Source organism: Bos indicus x Bos taurus, chromosome 1, assembly GCF_003369695.1.
Source record: "Bos indicus x Bos taurus breed Angus x Brahman F1 hybrid chromosome 1, Bos_hybrid_MaternalHap_v2.0, whole genome shotgun sequence".
Lineage (NCBI taxonomy): Eukaryota > Metazoa > Chordata > Mammalia > Artiodactyla > Bovidae > Bos > Bos indicus x Bos taurus.
In genome coordinates, this window is record NC_040076.1 from 145,529,102 (window position 1) to 145,547,445 (window position 18,344).

The following is an 18,344-nucleotide window of genomic DNA, read 5'->3' on the forward strand; positions in this document are numbered from 1 at the left end:
GGAGTACCAAGATGCTCCGTGTGGGTCACGGGTTCCACACATTCTTGAGTATAGAGTAGCCCTACCCTCTCCACTGCCCAGATGGTGACTTCTCCTTTTGCCCCCTGGTTCCAAGATTCAGGAACCCAGGGTTCCCAGACATCATCCATCATTTATATCCAGTAGGACAGGAAGTGTTCCTTTTGGGGACCATGACCTCTAACCCTGCAGAATCTATACTTGGGAGGACAGGAGGCACCAAGTTCTCCAGTGGACCATTGGGAGTGATATTAAGTGGGGCCACTCCTATTTCCACCTTTGGATTTTAGACTCAGGTGTCTTTCTTGTTGGGAAATGGTGCCATAGAATATTACCTCCACCTTGGCACTTCAGCTGTGCCTTTAGCTGACTGTCCCAGTGCTCTGTCAGGCAGCAGATCTGTGATCACTGCACATCCTGCAGTGTAAAGTGCACCCTGCATTTCCTTTGCTGTAAGGTGAGATCCTGTGCTAGAGGAACTAACACTCCATAAACCCTTGCTGGCTGACACCTGTGGACAGGAGGTTAAACCTGTCTATGCAGTATGAATCTATTTCTGTGAAAACAAACTGCTGGCCCTTCCCGGATAGAAGAGTTCCAGTAGAGCAAATGGCTGGTTGAACCTCATGAAAGGAACCACATCGGGAGCTCCTCATTGGTCTCTTGCTGACAGGTTAGACCAAGTGAGTGGTTGGATCAGCCTTGGGCCCATAAATAGCCTCCATCTCCATTACTTTGGTCATTCTGTCCTTGTACCCATCGTGCCAGCACACAGGTTGCCAGTAAGAAATGCTGTCCAATGTCAACTGTTAGAATTGTTCTGTCTGCTTGGTGCCCATCCCAGTACGTCTTCCCATGTGCTTTCCTTATCCCCAGTCACAGAGGTCACCCAGCACTGCCCTGTGTCCACATATATTCTCACCTTGGGCCACTCCTTACACACAAAAGTGAATGACAGGCGCTCTTCCCAGTGGGGGATATGTCTCCACTGCTGTCTTTCAAGGCCAGCCCTGCATGAGGCTGTAATGTAGCTGCTGTCCACTTTCATGCTGATCTCAGGTGCTAAGTCAGGCTTAAAACTCAATATTAAATAAACTAAGATCATGGCTATCCAGTTCCATCACTTCATGGCAAATAGAAGGGGAAAAGGCAGAAACACTGACGTATTTCCTCTTCTTGGGCTCTAAAATCACTGTGGATGGTGACTGCAGCCATGAAACTAGAAGACAGGTGCTCCTTGGAAGAAAAGCTATGACAAACCTAGACAGTGTATTAAAAAGCAGACACCACTTTGCCAACAAAGGTCCAGATAGTCAAAACTATGGTTTTTTCCAGTAGTCATGTACAGATGTAAGAGTTGGACCATAAAGAAGGCAGAGCACCAAAGAATTGATGCTTTCAAACTGTGGTGCTGGAGAAGACTGTTGAGAATCCCTTGGACTGCAAGATCAAACCAGTCAATCCTAAAGGAAATCAACCCTGAATGCTCATCGGAAGGACTGATGCTGAGGCCGAAATCCAATACTTTGGCCACCTAATGTGAAGTGCCGACTCATTGGAAAAGACCCTGATGCTGGTAAAGATAGAAGGCAGAAGGAGAAGGGGGTAACAAAGGATGAGATGGTTAGATGGCATCACCAATTCAATGGACATGAACTTGGGTAAACTCTAGGAGATGGTGAGGAGACGGGTGTGCTCCCGTCTATGGGGTTGCAAAGAATCAGATACGACTTGGCAACTGAACACCATCATGAAGCCAATCCATCCAGGAATGAGGCTCAAGATTTTCCCCCTCTGTCCACATGTCCTAAAGGCCTCCCCATATGGTCATAGGTGTGAAAGGACAAAGGGGCTCTGATACAGGAACAGTGGGTGCTCTGTGGGTCTGGGCCACCTATCCTGCACTCACCTGTGACCCCTGAACAGTCTCATGCTGTCTTGAACATTCTCTTTCCACCTGGTAGTGGATTGCTGCTGGGCCAAACCACCCTGATGACCTTGTGAGTTTGGCAGAACCCCCTAACAAGGCACTGTTTTGTCTGCATGTTCACTTGGTGTCCCAAGGCCAGATGTTCCATCTCTATCAGAGCACAGAAGCACACCAAGGCTTTTTTCCCCCTAAAAGGCAAATAATTCTCTGCTTCCAGGGGCATGGCAGAACCTAGGGTCCTGCTTCGTGAATCTCCTACTGAGATGTGCCAGAAACTCCACATCATGTCGTTCCCCACCACCACCACCACCACCTGCTAGACCATATGGCTGGGGCAGCACAGCTGCCTGCATCACAGCCTTGACCAATTACAAAAACTCTTTACTTTTCTGGGTTCTTCTCAAACCTGGAAGTCTTCCAAGTCACCCAGTATTTGGGCCAGAGCACTATTCTTAGGTGTGGAATAGGCCACTTCCAGAACCTGAAAAGACCCAAAAGTATCTTCCTTTATTGATGGCTGAAGGTGCAAGATGCAATAATTGTCTTTGCCTTTTGAAAGGGATGCCCTAGGGCACTACTGACCACTGGATCCCTAAAAATGTTACAAATGTAGCAGGTCTCTGAATCTTCACAGTGTTTATCTGCTACTCTCTGGAACACCTGTATCTTACCAAGGCCTCCAGCATCTTTGTAATATTATTGGTGTAATGGAGCAGTGTGATATTCTTCAGGATGGTGAAGTCTTTGGACTACAAGAGGGCAAGAGAGGTAACATAGCCTTCGGGCAAAACTGCATCTGTGTTCCATGTGAATGTGAAATGGTCCTGATCCTTTTTTCCTGATGGGGACAGAAAAGAACACACCAAATCAGTAGCCACCCCCTGCATCTGACACAGAAACTACTATCAGGGCTGCCACTCGGTTGAGTTTGCAGTGTACTGCCATCCTCCAGGACCCAATTTCTGCAGGGATCACACTGGTGAATTTAAGATTTGGGGGACCACCATGCTGTATCCTTTAGATCCTTAAAAGTGGCCCCCAGTTCTGCCACTGTCTCACCCCTAGAGACTCTATGATCTTGACTGGAACAGATCAGTTTTAGAGGTCAGTTTTCCACTTGACTTTTCAAAACCAGTCAGTTTTCCACTTGACTTTTCCTGTTGTGATAGCTCTAACCCTACAGGTCAGGGACTCAACCTGAGAGTAACATTAATTGCCAAGTACATCAATGCCAATTATTCAGTTTGGGACAGGGGAAATGACCACAAGCAGGTCCACAGAGTTGGTGGGCCTACTGTAAGCTGGACCTTGGGGAGGACTCCATTAATTATCTGGCCACTATGCAGCCACTCTGACAGGGAAGCCGTGATGATAATGCAGATGTCTGGATATCAAAGTCAATTCAGATTTTGTGTACATCTTCAGTACACAGTCTTCAGAATGTTTGGTTACCCACTTTCCCCCTGGGTGTAGTTGTCAAAGGAAATGGCTATTGGACTCTGGAAAAGGACTTCAGGATTCATTTCTGTATCTACTTGTGGTATGCTGCAGGGTCCTTCTTGGTATTTGGCCACCTCTTCAGTACCACATCTGAAAACCAGCTCAGTCCAGAAACTGGCTGTGGGATCCTGATTTTCCTATTCATCCATCCTTAACTTTTTTCTGCTGGTATTTTCAACTGCCCATCTGTTTTGCCTCTAGGGATGCTGTGTTTTATTAACCATTTCTGCAACTGTCCAAAGGTCAGGGTCCCTTGGCTGCCACTCAGGTCTTGCTGGCCACTGTAATTTGCAGTACTGACTTCTGTCAGTTACAAGCTCCTTCCTGACCTCTTCACTGCTAGGATCCTATCGCCCACCGCCCTCCCCACTCCCCGCAAATGCTGTTCAGGAGCAACCTTTCCTACTGTCAGCTCTTGCCTACAGTGGTGAGCCACCACTGACTAGTGGGAATGGCCGTGTGTGGGCATGCTGGCCGACACCTCCAATCTGGGCTCCAGCATCGACTGTCAGACATGTGAGTAAATGAACCTTCAGATCATTCCAACCTCCAGCCTTCAAGCTGTTCCAACTGAAGCCCCAGATGACGTAGCTCAATTCCACTCTGCCCTGACCCTCAGCAACTTAGGAGAATAAATGATTCTTGTTTTAAGCCACTAAGTGTGTAGTAATTTGTTATATGGCAATAGACATAGCATCACTTTAGGAGTTTGCTATTGGTCTTTGCCTAGGTGTTAAATCCTGTATCTTAGAAGACTGGTCATAAACCCTGTATCTTAGAAGACTGGTCATAAGTCTTTTACCAACTTTACACTCCAGTTTTCTTCTGATTTCTGCAGGGCTCATGCTGGTGAATTAAGCAAGGATGCTGGGGACCACCACTCATCAAGCACACTTATAATCCAGCCCCACAAAAACTTTCCTAGCTCCTGGCAGTTGGCTGGTTCTTACAACCTGTCATGGACTAAACTGTATCCCTGCAAAAGATGTTTAAGTCCTAACCCCCAGGTACCCATGAATGTAACCTTATTTGGAAATAGGGTCTTTATAGGCAATCAAATTAAGATGAGTATTATAATTAGAGCAGGTAAAAATCCAATAACTGGTATTTTCAAAAACAGGGAATTTGGACACAGAAACATACAAACATATAGGGAGAAAGGCACATGAACATCAAGGCAGACTGGCACAATGCATCTACAAGCCAAGTAACACAAGATTGCCAGCAAACCACCAGAAGCTAGCAGAGGAATAGAAGATCCTTCCCTCACAGCCCTGTCACTTTGTTCTAACTTCCAGCCCCCAGAACTGTGAGATAAACTTCTGTTAAGCCACCCAGTTAGTGGTACTTTGTTACTGCGGAAGGAAATGGCAACCCACTCCAGTGTTCTTGCCTGGAGAATCCCAGGGACGGCGGAGCCTGGTGGGCTGCCGTCTATGGGGTTGCACAGAGTCGGACACGACTGAAGCGACTTAGCAGCAGCAAACTAATGTGTTCTTTTGAGGGGAAGAGGGTTATAGTTCAGCTGAATTATACTAAGAAATAACCATAATCATATGCCTATTGTCCAACAGACTGAGGAGTGGGGGGCTAGGTTGGTAGGGAAAGGTGAGCCACATGGGCAGGCTCCAGAGGTTCAAGACAGTCGAGGGGGTAGTGTGGGATGGGGTGGGGGTGAGGAAATCTTTGAGGGCATCTACCCAGATTTCCCCAACCAGGATCCCAAACTTAGCAAAACAGAATTGTCTTGATTGGGTGTTTACCATCATAGAGACTCTTGGGCCTAGTCCTTGTCTTTATTGTTTCAATGAAGGAAATGAGGATTTCTTGGCATGCAATCAAAGAGACTCCATCACTTTCAATGGTCTATTGGTAGCCATCAGCTGTCCATTATTTTTCTGAAGAGTATCAGTAGTATTAAAGAATACTGGAGTGGGTTGCCATGTGCTCCTCCAGGGGATCTTCCCCATCCAGGAATGAAACCTGTATCTCACGTCTCCTGCATTGGCAGGCAGGTTCTTTATCACTAGCAGCACCATTTAGATGATGCCCACTTCCATTATCTTTCCTTATAGCTAATATTTCCATCATAAACAGGTCACTAGGGCATTCATTCACTTCACTGGTTCACACTCCTACCTCAACCCAGGTGAAAAATTAACTCTGGGGCAAGCACTGCTCATCAGAGGCCTTCTGTATTGGCCCAGTGGCCAGATCGTTCTCCTGCTGGCTCTGTCACCTGAAGGACACCTGATGTGACGTAGCAAAGTGACCCTCTGCGTACAGTTGTGAGTACTGACGTCCACCACAGTCCACTGATGCACTTCCCGCGACACTGCGCAACAGTTCCCTCTGGATTCTCCAGTGTGTGTGTGTGTGTGAGGGGGGCTCAGTGCAGCTCCACTACCCAACCCCCCCAGGCTCCGCACGTCTGTAGTTCCCTCGTCTGTCCTCGCACTTCCCAAGATCACCTCACCGTCTGAAATTGCTGCTGGAGCTCCTTCCAAGGCTGTTTTGAAAAGCACTTGGACTAATACACGTCATAACGGGTCTATGAAGGACGTCCAAAGGGGCCCGGGGTGTCCAGCTGGCTCCTGGGAGTTGTGAAAAGCCTCATGAGTGAGGCCCGTGCTGGGAGGAAAGCATGTGGACGCATTCCTCAAGAGGAGGCCCAGCGCGCCCGGAAGCCTCAACGTCCTCCATCTCAGCTGCGCCCCACCATCCTCGCGGACTCCACACCAGTGCCTGCTGCTCGCCCGCCGAGGAGCCTGAGGGATCGCCGCGCACTGACGCCCGCCTGAGTCCAACGGCCCACTGCACATGGGCTGAGAGAGGCCTCGTGCCCGAGACCCCAACACTGAGGTGACCGCCCTCTCAGCCGAGCCTGCGATCGGGCCAGTCCGCGATCCAAGCCTCCCGCGCAGAGCCTCTCGGGAGTGACTTTCTCTCGGCTCAGTCAATGGACGCCCGGGGCGGCTTCGCCGCGTTCTCGCGGCCAATGGCAACGAGCGTCTGGTGTTGCTGGGCGGGGCCAGGCGCCCACCAGGCTGGCAGCCCGCCGCACACGCGCGCTCCCCTGGCCGCTCTTCCCACCGCGCACGCGCGCTCCATGCAGGGCCGGCAGGGCTGTCGGGGGCGCGCGGGGCGGTGGCGGCGGCGGCGGCGGCAGAGGAGCTGCTTGCGCTCGTGCCCGCTCCCGTGTCTCTGTGGAGCTGCCTGGGCCGCCCCCTGCCCGCCGCCTTGGCTCGTCGAGGGCCGATGCGGGTCGCGGGGCTGAGGGGAGCGACATAGCTGTCGCCTGCGCGGCCACCTGGGCTGGGCCTGGAGCGACCCCGGCCCCGACCCCGCCCGGCGCGAGGCGGCCGGACGGCAGTCCTGCTGCGGGGCCATGGCCGAGCGCGGGTGCCCGCTGGAGGCGGTGCAGCTGCCCGCTGAGGTGCGGGAGAGCCTGGCCGAGCTGGAGCTGGAGCTGTCGGAAGGTGAGCGGCCCGGAACCCGGACCCCCGCCCGGCTCTCCTCCCAGACCCCTGCCCAGGCCCCGCCCCGCCTTAATGCGACCGGACCCCCGCCCGGCGCTCACACCCGGGACCCCGACTCCCGTCCGGCTTCCGGCGCCCGGCCGGTGGCCGCGCTTTGGGTGTGTGGCCTCAGATGTGGAAACCTGGACGGGGATGACCGCTGTGTCCGAGCGGGCTGGCCAGCCCAGGTCCGCGTGTCAGCGCGTAGAGACCGCGCCGGCTGCACGCCCGCGTGCCTCGGTTTCCCCCGCGAGACTAGGTGGTCGCCGCACCTACCTCTCGGGGATAGTTGGGAGCCTGGAATGCTGTAACAGGTGCAAAGCACTGAACACGTGGAACGAGATTGTTAGCCCCTCTTAGGGAATTTTTTAAAATTAAGAAAGATGTGCAATAAGTGTTTGTTTGTTTAAAATAGACTGAGTATTTGGGCCTCAGAGGCGTGGGTGGCGTTACCCTCTGTCTGTAACCTCCAGGCTCAGGTCCCGAATTCCGCGTGGCAGTCAGCGCAGAGTTTAGTTCTTGGCCGGGTCAGGGGACCTCGCAGCCCTTGGAGAGAAGCATCTAAATGCGTAACTGTTTTTGAAATTTAAATACATTTTCAACTTTTAGAATCCATTTTTTCCATAGGCTGAACCGAGTTTCACTTGGGGTCAGGCTAGTGAATTCTTAGGACTATCTAATAAATATGCACAGGATTGTACTAACTCAGCGAATCCTCACCAAGCTTAGGGAGGTAGGTGGTGCTGTAATCTTTGTTTTACAGGTAATACAACATTTACATGCAACTGCTTTGAATTTAACATCCAGATTTTTTAAAGTACCGTGACATGTGAGTTTTTCTTTTTTCAATGAAACTGCAATTGGCAAAGGGTGGACTTGAGAATTCTTGGTGATGAGATGCTCTTGGAAAATCTGAAAAAACTGAAATTAGGAATGTTTCTGACAGGAACTACTGGCCTGAGTTTGTTCTAGTTCTTCACCCAGGGAAAATCATATAGTTACAGTTTAGATTTTACACATTTCAAATATGTTTTTGCATAGTGCTTCTGATTTCTGCTCCACTGTGTTAGTTATTCCTTCAATTCCTTGTTTTGTGGTTGTGTGTTTGAATTCTTTCTGGGAGTTGACAGATAAGATTGAGAACTTCATAATTTGTAGGACAGAACACACGTAAAGACAGGTATTTCAACAAAAGAAACACTGCTCTATTGAATCCTTTTATCCTGTTGTCATTTTAGCCGACTGTAGAAGATGTATAGTTGCATAAAAGGTATAAGATTAAGTTTATGTGGATAGTAGCTTAAGCTGGGGAAGTGAAGACAGTGTTGAAGGGAAGGGACAGCAGAGTGTAGTGCAGCCAAGGAGACAGGAGCCCTGGCCTCTGTCCTACCCCCTACATCAGTAAAGTTTTATTTATATAAATAAAGGAAGATGTTACTAATGAAGCACAATTCTAAAGCAACCCAAACTAGTTTCAGTTTCATTATCATTTTAATATTTTTCAGGTAGAAGTACAAAGCGGGACTCTTATTTGCCCTATGTGATATTGCTCTCCTCCCCACACACTCACCCCCCACCATTTTCGAGAAAAAGTAGAATGCTGCTGTGTGCACTGCTCAGTCATGTCCGATTCTTTGCGACCCCATGGACTCTAGCCCACCAGGCTCCTCTGTCCATGGAATTTTCCAGGCAAGAATACTGAAGTGAGTTGCCATTTCCTTCTCCAGGGGATCTTCCCAACCCAGGGATTGCACCTGCATCTCTTGCATCTCCTGCATTGGCAGGTGGATTCTTTATCACTGCGCCACCTGGGAAGCCCCTAAATTAGAATAGTAATGTCAAAATTGGATGCCTTCACAGCGGTCACATTTGTCTGGATGAAGAGTTGCTTAAAACTTAGAGATGACAGTGGGTGCAGGGTGGAGGGAGGAGGAAACAACACTGAACGATGCTGAACTGCTTAAAAATGAGGATGATGGAGTGAGTAGGTGGAGCACAGGGAATCTTTGGGGCAGCAAAACGATTCTGTGTAATACAGTAATGGCAGACACAAGTCACTGTACATTTGTCAAAACCCATAGAATATACAGCACAGAGTGAACCCTAAAGTTAGCTATGGACTTTAGTTAGTAATAATTTATCAATATTATCCATCAGTTATAACATATGTACCCCATTAATACCAGTCGGGGATGTGGTGTGCACACAGAGAGGGGATATATGGGAAGCCCTTGTATTTTCAAATACTTTTTTGTAAACCTGAAAAAAAAAAGAGAAGAGAATAATGGTGTAAAGTTTATTCTTTGTTTTGGTGGCCTGCAGAGATTTAGAGAGGAAATTCCTACACAATAGGTTACATTTGTCCCACTCCTGTGTTTTCATCCTGGTTAGTAGGTCTATCCCATGGCTTTAACTTTGTTTTTTGTTTTCCTGTATTCTGCTATAGCAGGGGCTTAGCCTGGACGGAATCAAGCATAAAGCAGAAAAGCTCCATTTGTGGATGTGAGGAAGGAACTTCTTTTCACAAAGCCTTTTTTTTCTCATTAAACGTCTTTAATTTCTAAAATTTGTGATGTAATTCTTAGTTTTCAAAATGACAGCCTGACATTGCCTTCATGTCGATAAACATTTGTTGTGCTTCTTAAATAGTCTGTGGTATATGAAAGTTCTCAGTCCAAATTCCATTCACCTGGCAAAGCCCAGCCTGGTGTCTTTGTGTTGTGACCCTTCCCTCATACTTGTCCTGTTTTTTGGAGTTCTTGCCACTCTTTGTATGTGTGTGTGTGTGTGTTATCTGTATATATTCATTCATTCAGTGATTATCGAGTACCTGCTGGGTGCTTGGTAATGTTTTGGCTGTCAGTGGTCAGGTTTAGCTTCATTTCTCCGTTGAGCTTAAGGCTGCACAATGTTGTATTAAAGTAGTCATTACACATTACAGAGAAATGGAACAGTTTAAAGGAAACGTAGGATGGAGTGAGCCTCCCTCCTACCCCTGGCTTCTCCCCAGAGTTGGCCTCTGGTAGCCATTTCTTCTGTTTTCTTCTAGAAATAATCTGCCAGTGGTTCCCACACTGTGGTTCACACACCTCTTGGGGTCCCTAAGACCCTTCCTGGGGGCCTATGAGGGAAAACTTTTTTATAATAATATTAAGATTGTCATTTCTGTTTTCGCTGTTGTACTAATGGTGCAGAAACCTGGTGGGTAAAACTGCTGGTGTCTAGGCAGAAACTGTGAGGCAAGGGCCCCAAATCACACTGACAGCCAATATACCCTCTTCACCACCTCCCCACTGGCAGTAAAAACAATACTACTTTGACTTAGACATATCTCTTGTTGATACAGTAACAGTTAATGTTTTTCTTTTTGGCTGCACTGTGTGGGGTGGGGTTTCTTAGTTCCCCAACCAGGGATTGAACTTATGCCCCCTGCAGTGGAAACTTGAGTTCTCACCACTGGACCTCCAGGGAAGTCCCCACAGTTAACTTTCTTGCCTCTCAGCCCTGAACGCTTGGTGGAGTCTGCTCATGAGGAATGAGAGGCGCATGGGAAGCATGTTGGCTGCTCTGAGAGGCCCAGGGCCTGTGTGAGGAGTGGCAGCTGTGGCAGCTATGCAACTGCAGAACGAACTGGCCACTTTTCTCCTGGAGTGTGACTTTCGCTTGAAAACAATGAGTGGCAGACAAACTACAGTTATTCAGAATTGGGTATTTGGTGGACATTTTCTGAGAAATGAAGAACAAGTGTCAGAAATTGTGGCCGATGATAATATTTGTGTTTTCAAGGAAAAATACAAAAATTTAAAACTTCTGTCTGCTACCATGAGCATGACAGCTTCTGACATTGCCTTCACGTCGATAAACATTTGTTGTGCTTTTTAAATATTCTGTGGTATATGAAAGTTCTCAGTCCAAATTCCATTCACCTGGCAAAGCCTGGCCTGGTGTCTTTGTGTTGTGACCCTTCTCTCACACTTGTCCTGTCTTTTGGAGTTCTTGCCACTTTTTGTTTTTGTGTGTGTGTGTGTGCTTCTGAGTACTTGAAGACTTTTTTGATGGGCTCAGTGGTAACGTTAATCAATTTTTTTTTTAATATTAACCCCACCCTCACATAAGGACTGCCTTAGGCCTATAGGTGTTTTCTAGAACAATAGTTTATGTATTTATTCCTGTGTTTTTGGTTGCAGTGGATCTTTGTTGTTGGCCATGGGCCCTCTCTAAGCATGCAGGCTTCGGTAGTTGCAGCGTGTGGGCTTAGCAGTTGTGGTGCATGGGCTTAGTTGTTCCTCGGCATGCGGAATCTTCCTAGACCAGGGATCAAAGCGTGTCCTCTGCATTAGCAGGCGAATTCTTATCCACTGCGCCAGCAAGGAAGTCCAGAATGTGAGTTACTGATATTATTTGGTGAAATGTGTCAACATTTGAAAGAGCTGCATAATTTTGTGAACCAGTATTTTCCAAATGGCCAGTGCATCATGTTTCAGATCTGTGCATGGGTAAAAGACCCATTCAGAGATATACCAATGGATTGCAACATAACAGTACGATAAGTTCATTGATAAGGTTTTAGATTCTACATTGCAACTATTGTTTAAGAACCTACAGTTTGCCTAGTTTGGGTGTGGTATCAAAGAATGTCCACAATGATCTGAAAAGGCTGCTGAAATACTCCTCGCTTTTCTAGCCCGTGTTTGTGTGAGGCTGATTGTGTTTCGTAGACCTTAACTGCGTATCCTGCAGGCCATTGAACTGAAGCAGATAAGGAGAATCCACTTGTTTCCGAGAGGACAGATGTTAAAGAGGCTCGTAAGAGTAAAACAACACCTGAAATCACCAAATGCTTTGGAAATTATTATTTTTTATTTATGGTAGGTTTCATGTACAGTTTTTAAAATTAATTAAATATTAAAAATTTTCTGTTTTAATTTCTAATGTGGTAAACATTGATAGCTCACAAATAAAAGCTGTTTGGGGTCCTCAATAAGTTTTAAGAGTGTGAAGGGTTCTTGAGAGCCACACCTTTGAGAACTACCAAACTATGTAATGGCAAATAGATAGGAAAACAGTGAAAGGCTTTCTTTTCTTGAGCTCCAAAATCACTGCAGCCATGAAATTAAAAGACACTTGCTCCTTGGAAAGAAAGCTATGACAAACCCAGACAGAGTATTAAAAAGCTGAGACATTACTTTGCTGACAAAGGTCCATATAATCAAAGTTGTGGTTTTTCCAGTAGTCATGTGTGGATGTGAGAGTTGGACCATAAAGAAAGCTGAGCACTGAAGAACTGATGCTTTTGAAGTGTGGTATTGGAGAAGACTCTTGAGAATCCCTTGGATTGCAAGGATATCAAACCAATCCATCCTAAAGGAAATCATCCTGAATATTCATTGGAAGTACTGATGCTGAAGCTGAAGCTCCATTATTTTGGCCACCTGATGTGAAGAGCCCACTCATTGGAAAAGACCCCGATGCTGGGAAAGGCAGGAGGAGAAGGGGATGACAGAGGATGAGATGGTTGGATGGCATCACCAACTCAATGGACATGAGTTTGAGCAAGCTCTAGGAGATGGTGAAGAACAGGGAAGCCTGGTGTGCTGCAGTCCATGGGGTCACAAAGAGTTGGACACAACTGAGTGACTGAACAATAAGACTGTGTAATATGAAAAGCTTTTAAGGAAATACCTATTTGTCAACATGTATTTCTTCTACTTTTTATAGCATTTTTTTCCACCGTTGCCAGTATAATGCAATTTCTGTTTATATTTTTAAGGGCAATCAGATGTTTCAATTTATAAAATATATGTTTGAAAATCCTTAAAAGTTATACTTACTGACTAGCTGCTTGTATCAATATGTCCATCCTACTTTATGCAAAATCCATTATTCATGATTCAGGTATCTTCCCTTTAGAACTGTTTTTCTTGTTATAGTAAATCATCTTAATGTGTTGTCTCTTTAAAGAATTTTGATTTATAAGTTTTTAAAAGAATATCAATACTAAGATTTCCACTTTAATATCCTAAAATTTTGCACATGCTGTTCATTGCCAACTTTCTGTACCTGTTGAGTTCCTGCCTTTGTTTTAATACTTAAGTTTAAGCTTCACTTTCTTTTTGAAGCTCTGCCTTCCTCTGAGAACAGCCTGCCTGCCCCCCACCCAGAGTTAGGTGCTGGCTTTTTTGTTCCTTTTGCCCTTACTGTGTCGTTCTTACAAGATTTATCACAACTTTGTATTTATTGTTTACTTGGACTTTTCTTTGCCAGTTCATAGGGAGCACTTCCAAAGGAAATTTTGGTCTGTTCATCTTCATGTCTTCAGCCCCTAGGACATTTTAGGTATTCTGTTGAATCTTTGTTGAATTAATGGAAGAATAAAGTACTTCCCTGGTGGTCTAGTGATTCAGAATCTACCTGCCAGTACAGGGGACACGGATTCAGTTCCTGGCCTGAGAAGATCTCACGTGCTGCAGGACAGCTAAGCCCATGCACCGCAACTGTGGAAGCCCGTCTAGAGCCCAGGCTCTGCAACAGGAGAAGCCCCCGCAGGGAGGAGCCCGGGCACCACAGCTAGAGAGCGGCCCCCACTTGCCACACCTAGAGAGAGCCGGCAGGTAGCAACAAAGACCCAGCACAGCCAATAAATAAAGAAATTTTAAAAGAGTAAAACCACACATGCTATTTATTCTCAGTTTTAAATCAAGAATCCTCCGTAATTGGCTTGGATACTTAATTTTTTGGCAATTGTTTCTCAGATTCAGTGAAGCCCGGGGAGTCCTGAGCTGTGCCTCAGGGAGCCATTGAACCAGGATGGAGTGTCTGTTGCTCTGAACTCCTGGGAGGGAAAGAGTCATACTGAGATGAGCGTACTGTGAGTCTGGTCCAGCCGGGGAGGACCCGTGGTGGAGCTCCAAGACTCAAGTTTCCTCCGGCCCCACAGTGGCCATGATCCACTTGGGCCTTCCCTGCTGGACTCTGGGTCCACACTGACCCCACACTGAGGCCACGAGTCCTGCTGCAGGAGCTGGAGCTGCCTCATTCCTGGGAGGGACTTTGGCTCTAGGCCTGACACTCTTGGAGCTGCCTGGAGTCTAGGGCTTCTCCTTCCAAACCCGCCTGCCTTTCTTCTTCCTGCGCAGTCACGTCTAACAGCTCGCAGCCTCCTCTGGGCCCCTCCCCGTTTTTCCACATAAATCTTTTCACATCTGATCCTGTCACCACATCTGCTGCTTGGAGGACTTGAATTGCCTGCAGGGCCACTGGTCTAGACCCGTGTTGGGAGGGCTGTTTGTCTGCTGTTTGCTCTGAGGTCTGGCTCCTGTATCCATGACCTGCTTTTTGAGATGGCTCTTGGTACGTGGTTGTTGGTCAGCGTGTACTGAATTGAACTTTAGTTCAGTTGAACGTCTCAGGGCCCTCTCGTCCATGGCTGGCTCTTCCTTGGTGGTGCACCTCGATGATCCATGAGAACAGGGCCGAGCCTGCTGTCCTCTCCTCTGTGTCCCGAGCTGAAGTGTCATGCAGGTCCATTGACCTGTTGCCTTTCTGTCTGTCGTAGAGGAAGGCACCATTTGCTCTGTCCATTTGCTTTCTGTTAACACCTGCTGGAGGAAGGGAGGTTGGGACTGTGGGGAGGGGACTTCAGACTGGCGGTCAGGAAATCCCTCTGGGCAGGCAGATAGTGGCGGGAGGGGCTGTGCATATGGCTGGCGGTCAGCACTCAATGCAGGTGGGTTAGCTGGGCCGTGGCTACAGAGGAAGGAGCCTGGTGAATTTTGGGGCCGGAAAGGTGAGCTATGGAAAAACACTGACCCTGGGGAGCCGTGGAGGAGGGCCATGGTCTGACAGGTACCTCGTGCAGGGTCTCTAGCCCCGCACTGAGACCAATGGAGGCAGAGGGTGAGGTGAGGAGGGGGAGTGGGGATGCCAGCCAGGCTGCTCCGCGGTTCCGCTGTGTTGGGGGGGAGTTGTGCCTGCTGCCTGTGTGGTAAATGTTTCATGTGTGGGAAAGTGCCAGGATGCTGCAGATTTGCTATTCTCGTGGTGTCATTGCCTCCCCTGTGGCTTGTGGCCTAATCTGAGCCACATATATGAGGTAAGGATCCTGTCTCCCCCTCAGCAGTGACGGCACCTGTGAGTGCCTACCGTCCTGCTCAGCACTGGGCACTCAGCCAGTGGGGAGGAAGGAGTGGGCTGTGTCAGGGTGCGCTTCAGGAGGACAGCCCAGTCTCGAGGGTCAGAGCCCTGCTCTTGCACATGGAGGGCCTCTGCAGGGTCGTTCAGGTCCCTGTCGTCCTTTGACCTTCAGCCTTACCAAGTGAGAGAAATGCTCATTCAGGACTGAAGGGTTTGAGAAGAGATGGGCCTGGGGCACCAGTCTGCTGGAGGCAAGAGTCCTCCAGCGGGACCTGGATCAGAGGCTGCTGCTGCCCCTAGTCATGTGGCATGTCCACAGGGGTCAGCCTGCCTGTTGCTGCTGAACCCTCCTCTCAGTACTGGGGGCTGGGAGGGTGCTTTGTCATTTTAGTTGAAAACTACTGAAGACTTGTAATTTTGAAAACCCTTTAATTTCATCTTTAGTATTCTTTGCCTGACACGACATGCAACATTTATTTAATACAAAAATGAACTCATGCAAAGCATTGGGTCCTTCTACTATGACACAGCCAAGGAAAGGGTGGGAAGGAAGCAGGGTGACGGGAATGGGAAGTGAGCTGCTGGTCCGTCCTTAGATGAACTCTTCCTGTAGCATTTTATTTGTAGTGAGCTTGCTTCTGAGTGAGGCTGACAGTCCTTTCAGATCAGTCCTTATGTCCTTAAATTATCTAACATTTCTGGTGTTAAACCTGTGTATTAAAAAGACTGGGAAAATATATACTATTCGGTAAAGAGAAACCTTTGTGGTCAGGGAGGGAAACACCTACACTGGTCATCTCTGTCATCTGTGGATAAAGTGTCTCCTGGATGCTCCTTGGCCCCTTCCCCTTTGCACAAAGGAAATGAATGGCCTGTGTTTTGTGAGTTCCTGGAGTCTTGGGTCAGCACCTCAGGTCATTGCTGGGGGACCATGAACCATGCAGGGGTTTCCGTACAGACTTGGTGTTGTTACTCAGTTCAGTTCAGTCGCTCAGTCGTGTCCAACTCTTTGTGACCCCATGGACTGTAGCACATCAGGCGTCCCTGTCCATCACCAGCTCCCAGAGCTTGCTCAAACTCACGTCCATCGAGTCGGTGATGCCATCCAACCATCTCATCCTCTGTCATCCCCTTCTTCTCCTGCCCTCAATCTTTCCCAGCATCACGGTCTTTTCCAATGAGTCTGCTCTTCACATCAGGTGGCCAAAATATTGGAGCTTCAGCTTCAGTATCAGTCCTTCCAATGAATATTCAGGATGATTTCCCAAAGGATGGATTGGTTTGATCTCCTTGCAGTCCAAGGGATTCTCAAAAGTCTTCTCCAGCACCACAGTTCAAAAGCATCAATTCTTCAGTGCTCAGCTTTCTTTATGGTCCAATTCTCATATCCATACATGACTACTGGAAAAACCATAGCTTTGGCTAGACGGACCTTTGTTGGCAAAGTAATGCCTCTGCTTTTTAATATGCCATCTAGGTTGATCATAGCTTTTCTTCCAAGGAGCAAGTATCTTTTAATTTCATGGTGGCAGTCACCATCTGCATTGATTTTGGAGCCTCCAAAAATAAAGTCTCTCACTGTTTCCATTGTTTCCCCATCAGTTTTCCATGAATTGATGGGACTGGATGCCTGATCTTCATTTTTTGAATGTTGAATTTCAGGCCAGCTTTTTCACTCCCCTCTTTCACTTTCATCAAAAGGCTCTTCAGTTCTTCTTCGCTTTCTGCGAGAAGGATGGTGTCATCTACATATCTGAGGTTACTGATATTTCTCCTGGCAATCTTGATTCCAGCTTGTGCTTCATCCAGTCTGGCATTTTGCTTGATGTACTCTGCATGTAAGTTAAATAAGCAGGGTGACAATATACAGCCTTGACGTATTCCTTTCCCAATTTGGAACCAGTCCGTTGTTCCATGTCTGGTTCTAATTGTTGCTTCTTGATTTGCATACAGATTTCTCAGGAGGCAGGGAAGGTGATCTGGTATTCCTATCTCTTGAAGAATTTTCCACAGTTTGTTGTGATCCACACTGTCAAAGGCTTTGGCGTAGTCAATAAAGCAGTAGATGTTTTTTCTGGGATTCTCTTGCCTTTTCTATGATCCAACAGATGTTGGCAATTTGATCTCTGGTTCCTCTGCCTTTTCTAAATCCAGCTTGAACATCTGGGAAGTTCTCAGTTCACATACTGTTGAAGCCTCACCTGTAGAATTTTGAGCATTACTTTGCTGGCCTGTGAGATGAGTGCAACTTTATGTTAATTTGAACATTCTTTGGCATTGCCGTTCTTTGGGATTGGAATGAACACTGACCTTTTCCAGTCCTGTGGCCACTGCTCAGTTTTCCAAATTTGCTGGCATATTGAGTGCAGCACTTTACTTCCTTACCCAGCTGTGAGGAAAGAATAGACATCCTATTTCTTTAGTCTACACTGAGTGTCATGGTTTAAAATTTTCCTTTAGTCTACACTGACTGTCATGATATAAGATCACCATCTTGGAAAGAGAGAAGGAGCTTTTATTCCTTTTCAGACTTCAGACTTTTTCTACAGAGTCTTTGGTAAAGAACCTTTAAATTGAGAATTTGAAATGTCAGAAGGTATGCCTGTGCTTGTTGAAAACTGGCAACTGAAAAGAACACGTCCTGGTAAGCTCCTCCACGCGTGGATTCATGTCCTTAGGTTTTGTCTGAACACGAAGGAGCCTAAGGATTAGCCTTGTTGGGAAACGGCTAGGGTTTATAGAAATAGAGATTCTGACTTCATCAAGATTAGATAATCTTGGTGTTACAGATTGAACTCTGTTCCCCAAAATTCGTATGTTGAAGCCCTAACCCTCAGTGTGACTGCATTCCTTTAGGGAGATGATTAAGGTTAAATGAAGCCATAGGGGTTCCTGATTCAGTTTCAAGAGAGAGAGACGTTGAGAGCACACACACAAGGGGGAAGACTGTGAGGACCCAGGCGGGCGGTTGCCTGCACGCGAGGAGGCCTCAGGAGGGACCAGCCCTGTGACACCTAGGTCTCAGACGTCCAGCCTCCACACCTGTTGTTCAGACCTCCCAGCCTGTGACATTTTGTTAGAGCAGCCTGAGACCCTCAGCTTGTCATCCTGTTCTCAGCAAGCTTCCGCGGACTGAACAAAAAGGCCCATGAGCTAGTGAGGCTGACAGGCTGAAAAACTGGCAGTCTTGTGAGGTGTATGCAGGGCCCCGTCAGCTCTGATCATCAGACCTGGGCCAGTAGGGC

General features: G+C 47.5%; 2 protein-coding genes across 10 annotated transcripts in view; one reads left to right on the forward strand and one right to left on the reverse strand.

The window, feature by feature from the left end:
* Positions 1 to 2,436: 2,436 nt before the first annotated feature.
* On the reverse strand, positions 2,437 to 6,838 carry LOC113898289 (translation initiation factor IF-2-like). The gene is made up of 3 exons (XM_027551289.1): positions 6,792 to 6,838; positions 5,588 to 6,721; positions 2,437 to 2,786 (listed from the first exon to the last, which is right to left on the reverse strand). Exons 1-2 carry the CDS (start codon positions 6,836 to 6,838, stop codon positions 5,989 to 5,991), a joined length of 780 nt encoding a protein of 259 aa, XP_027407090.1. The 3' UTR covers positions 2,437 to 2,786; positions 5,588 to 5,988.
* The window catches only part of DIP2A (disco interacting protein 2 homolog A), a 121,350-nt gene continuing 109,700 nt past the window's right edge, over positions 6,695 to 18,344 (forward strand). For all 9 annotated transcript variants that reach the window (XM_027548407.1, XM_027548424.1, XM_027548416.1 and 6 more), the window contains exon 1: positions 6,695 to 6,927. In XM_027548407.1, the coding sequence (XP_027404208.1) occupies positions 6,837 to 6,927 (91 nt within the window). In that variant the 5' untranslated portion in view covers positions 6,695 to 6,836. The remainder of the gene's footprint in view (positions 6,928 to 18,344) is intronic.

What these genes read in the sequence shown, in the direction of transcription:
- LOC113898289 (XM_027551289.1), bottom strand. Translation starts at nt 6,838, where the DNA reads ATGGCCCCGCAGCAGGACTGCCGTCCGGCCGCCTCGCGCCGGGCGGG. An exon ending in GCCGCCTCGCGCCGGGCGGG is followed by an intron (nt 6,722 to 6,791) that starts GTCGGGGCCGGG and finishes CGCTCCCCTCAG; the next exon opens with CCCCGCGACCCGCATCGGCC.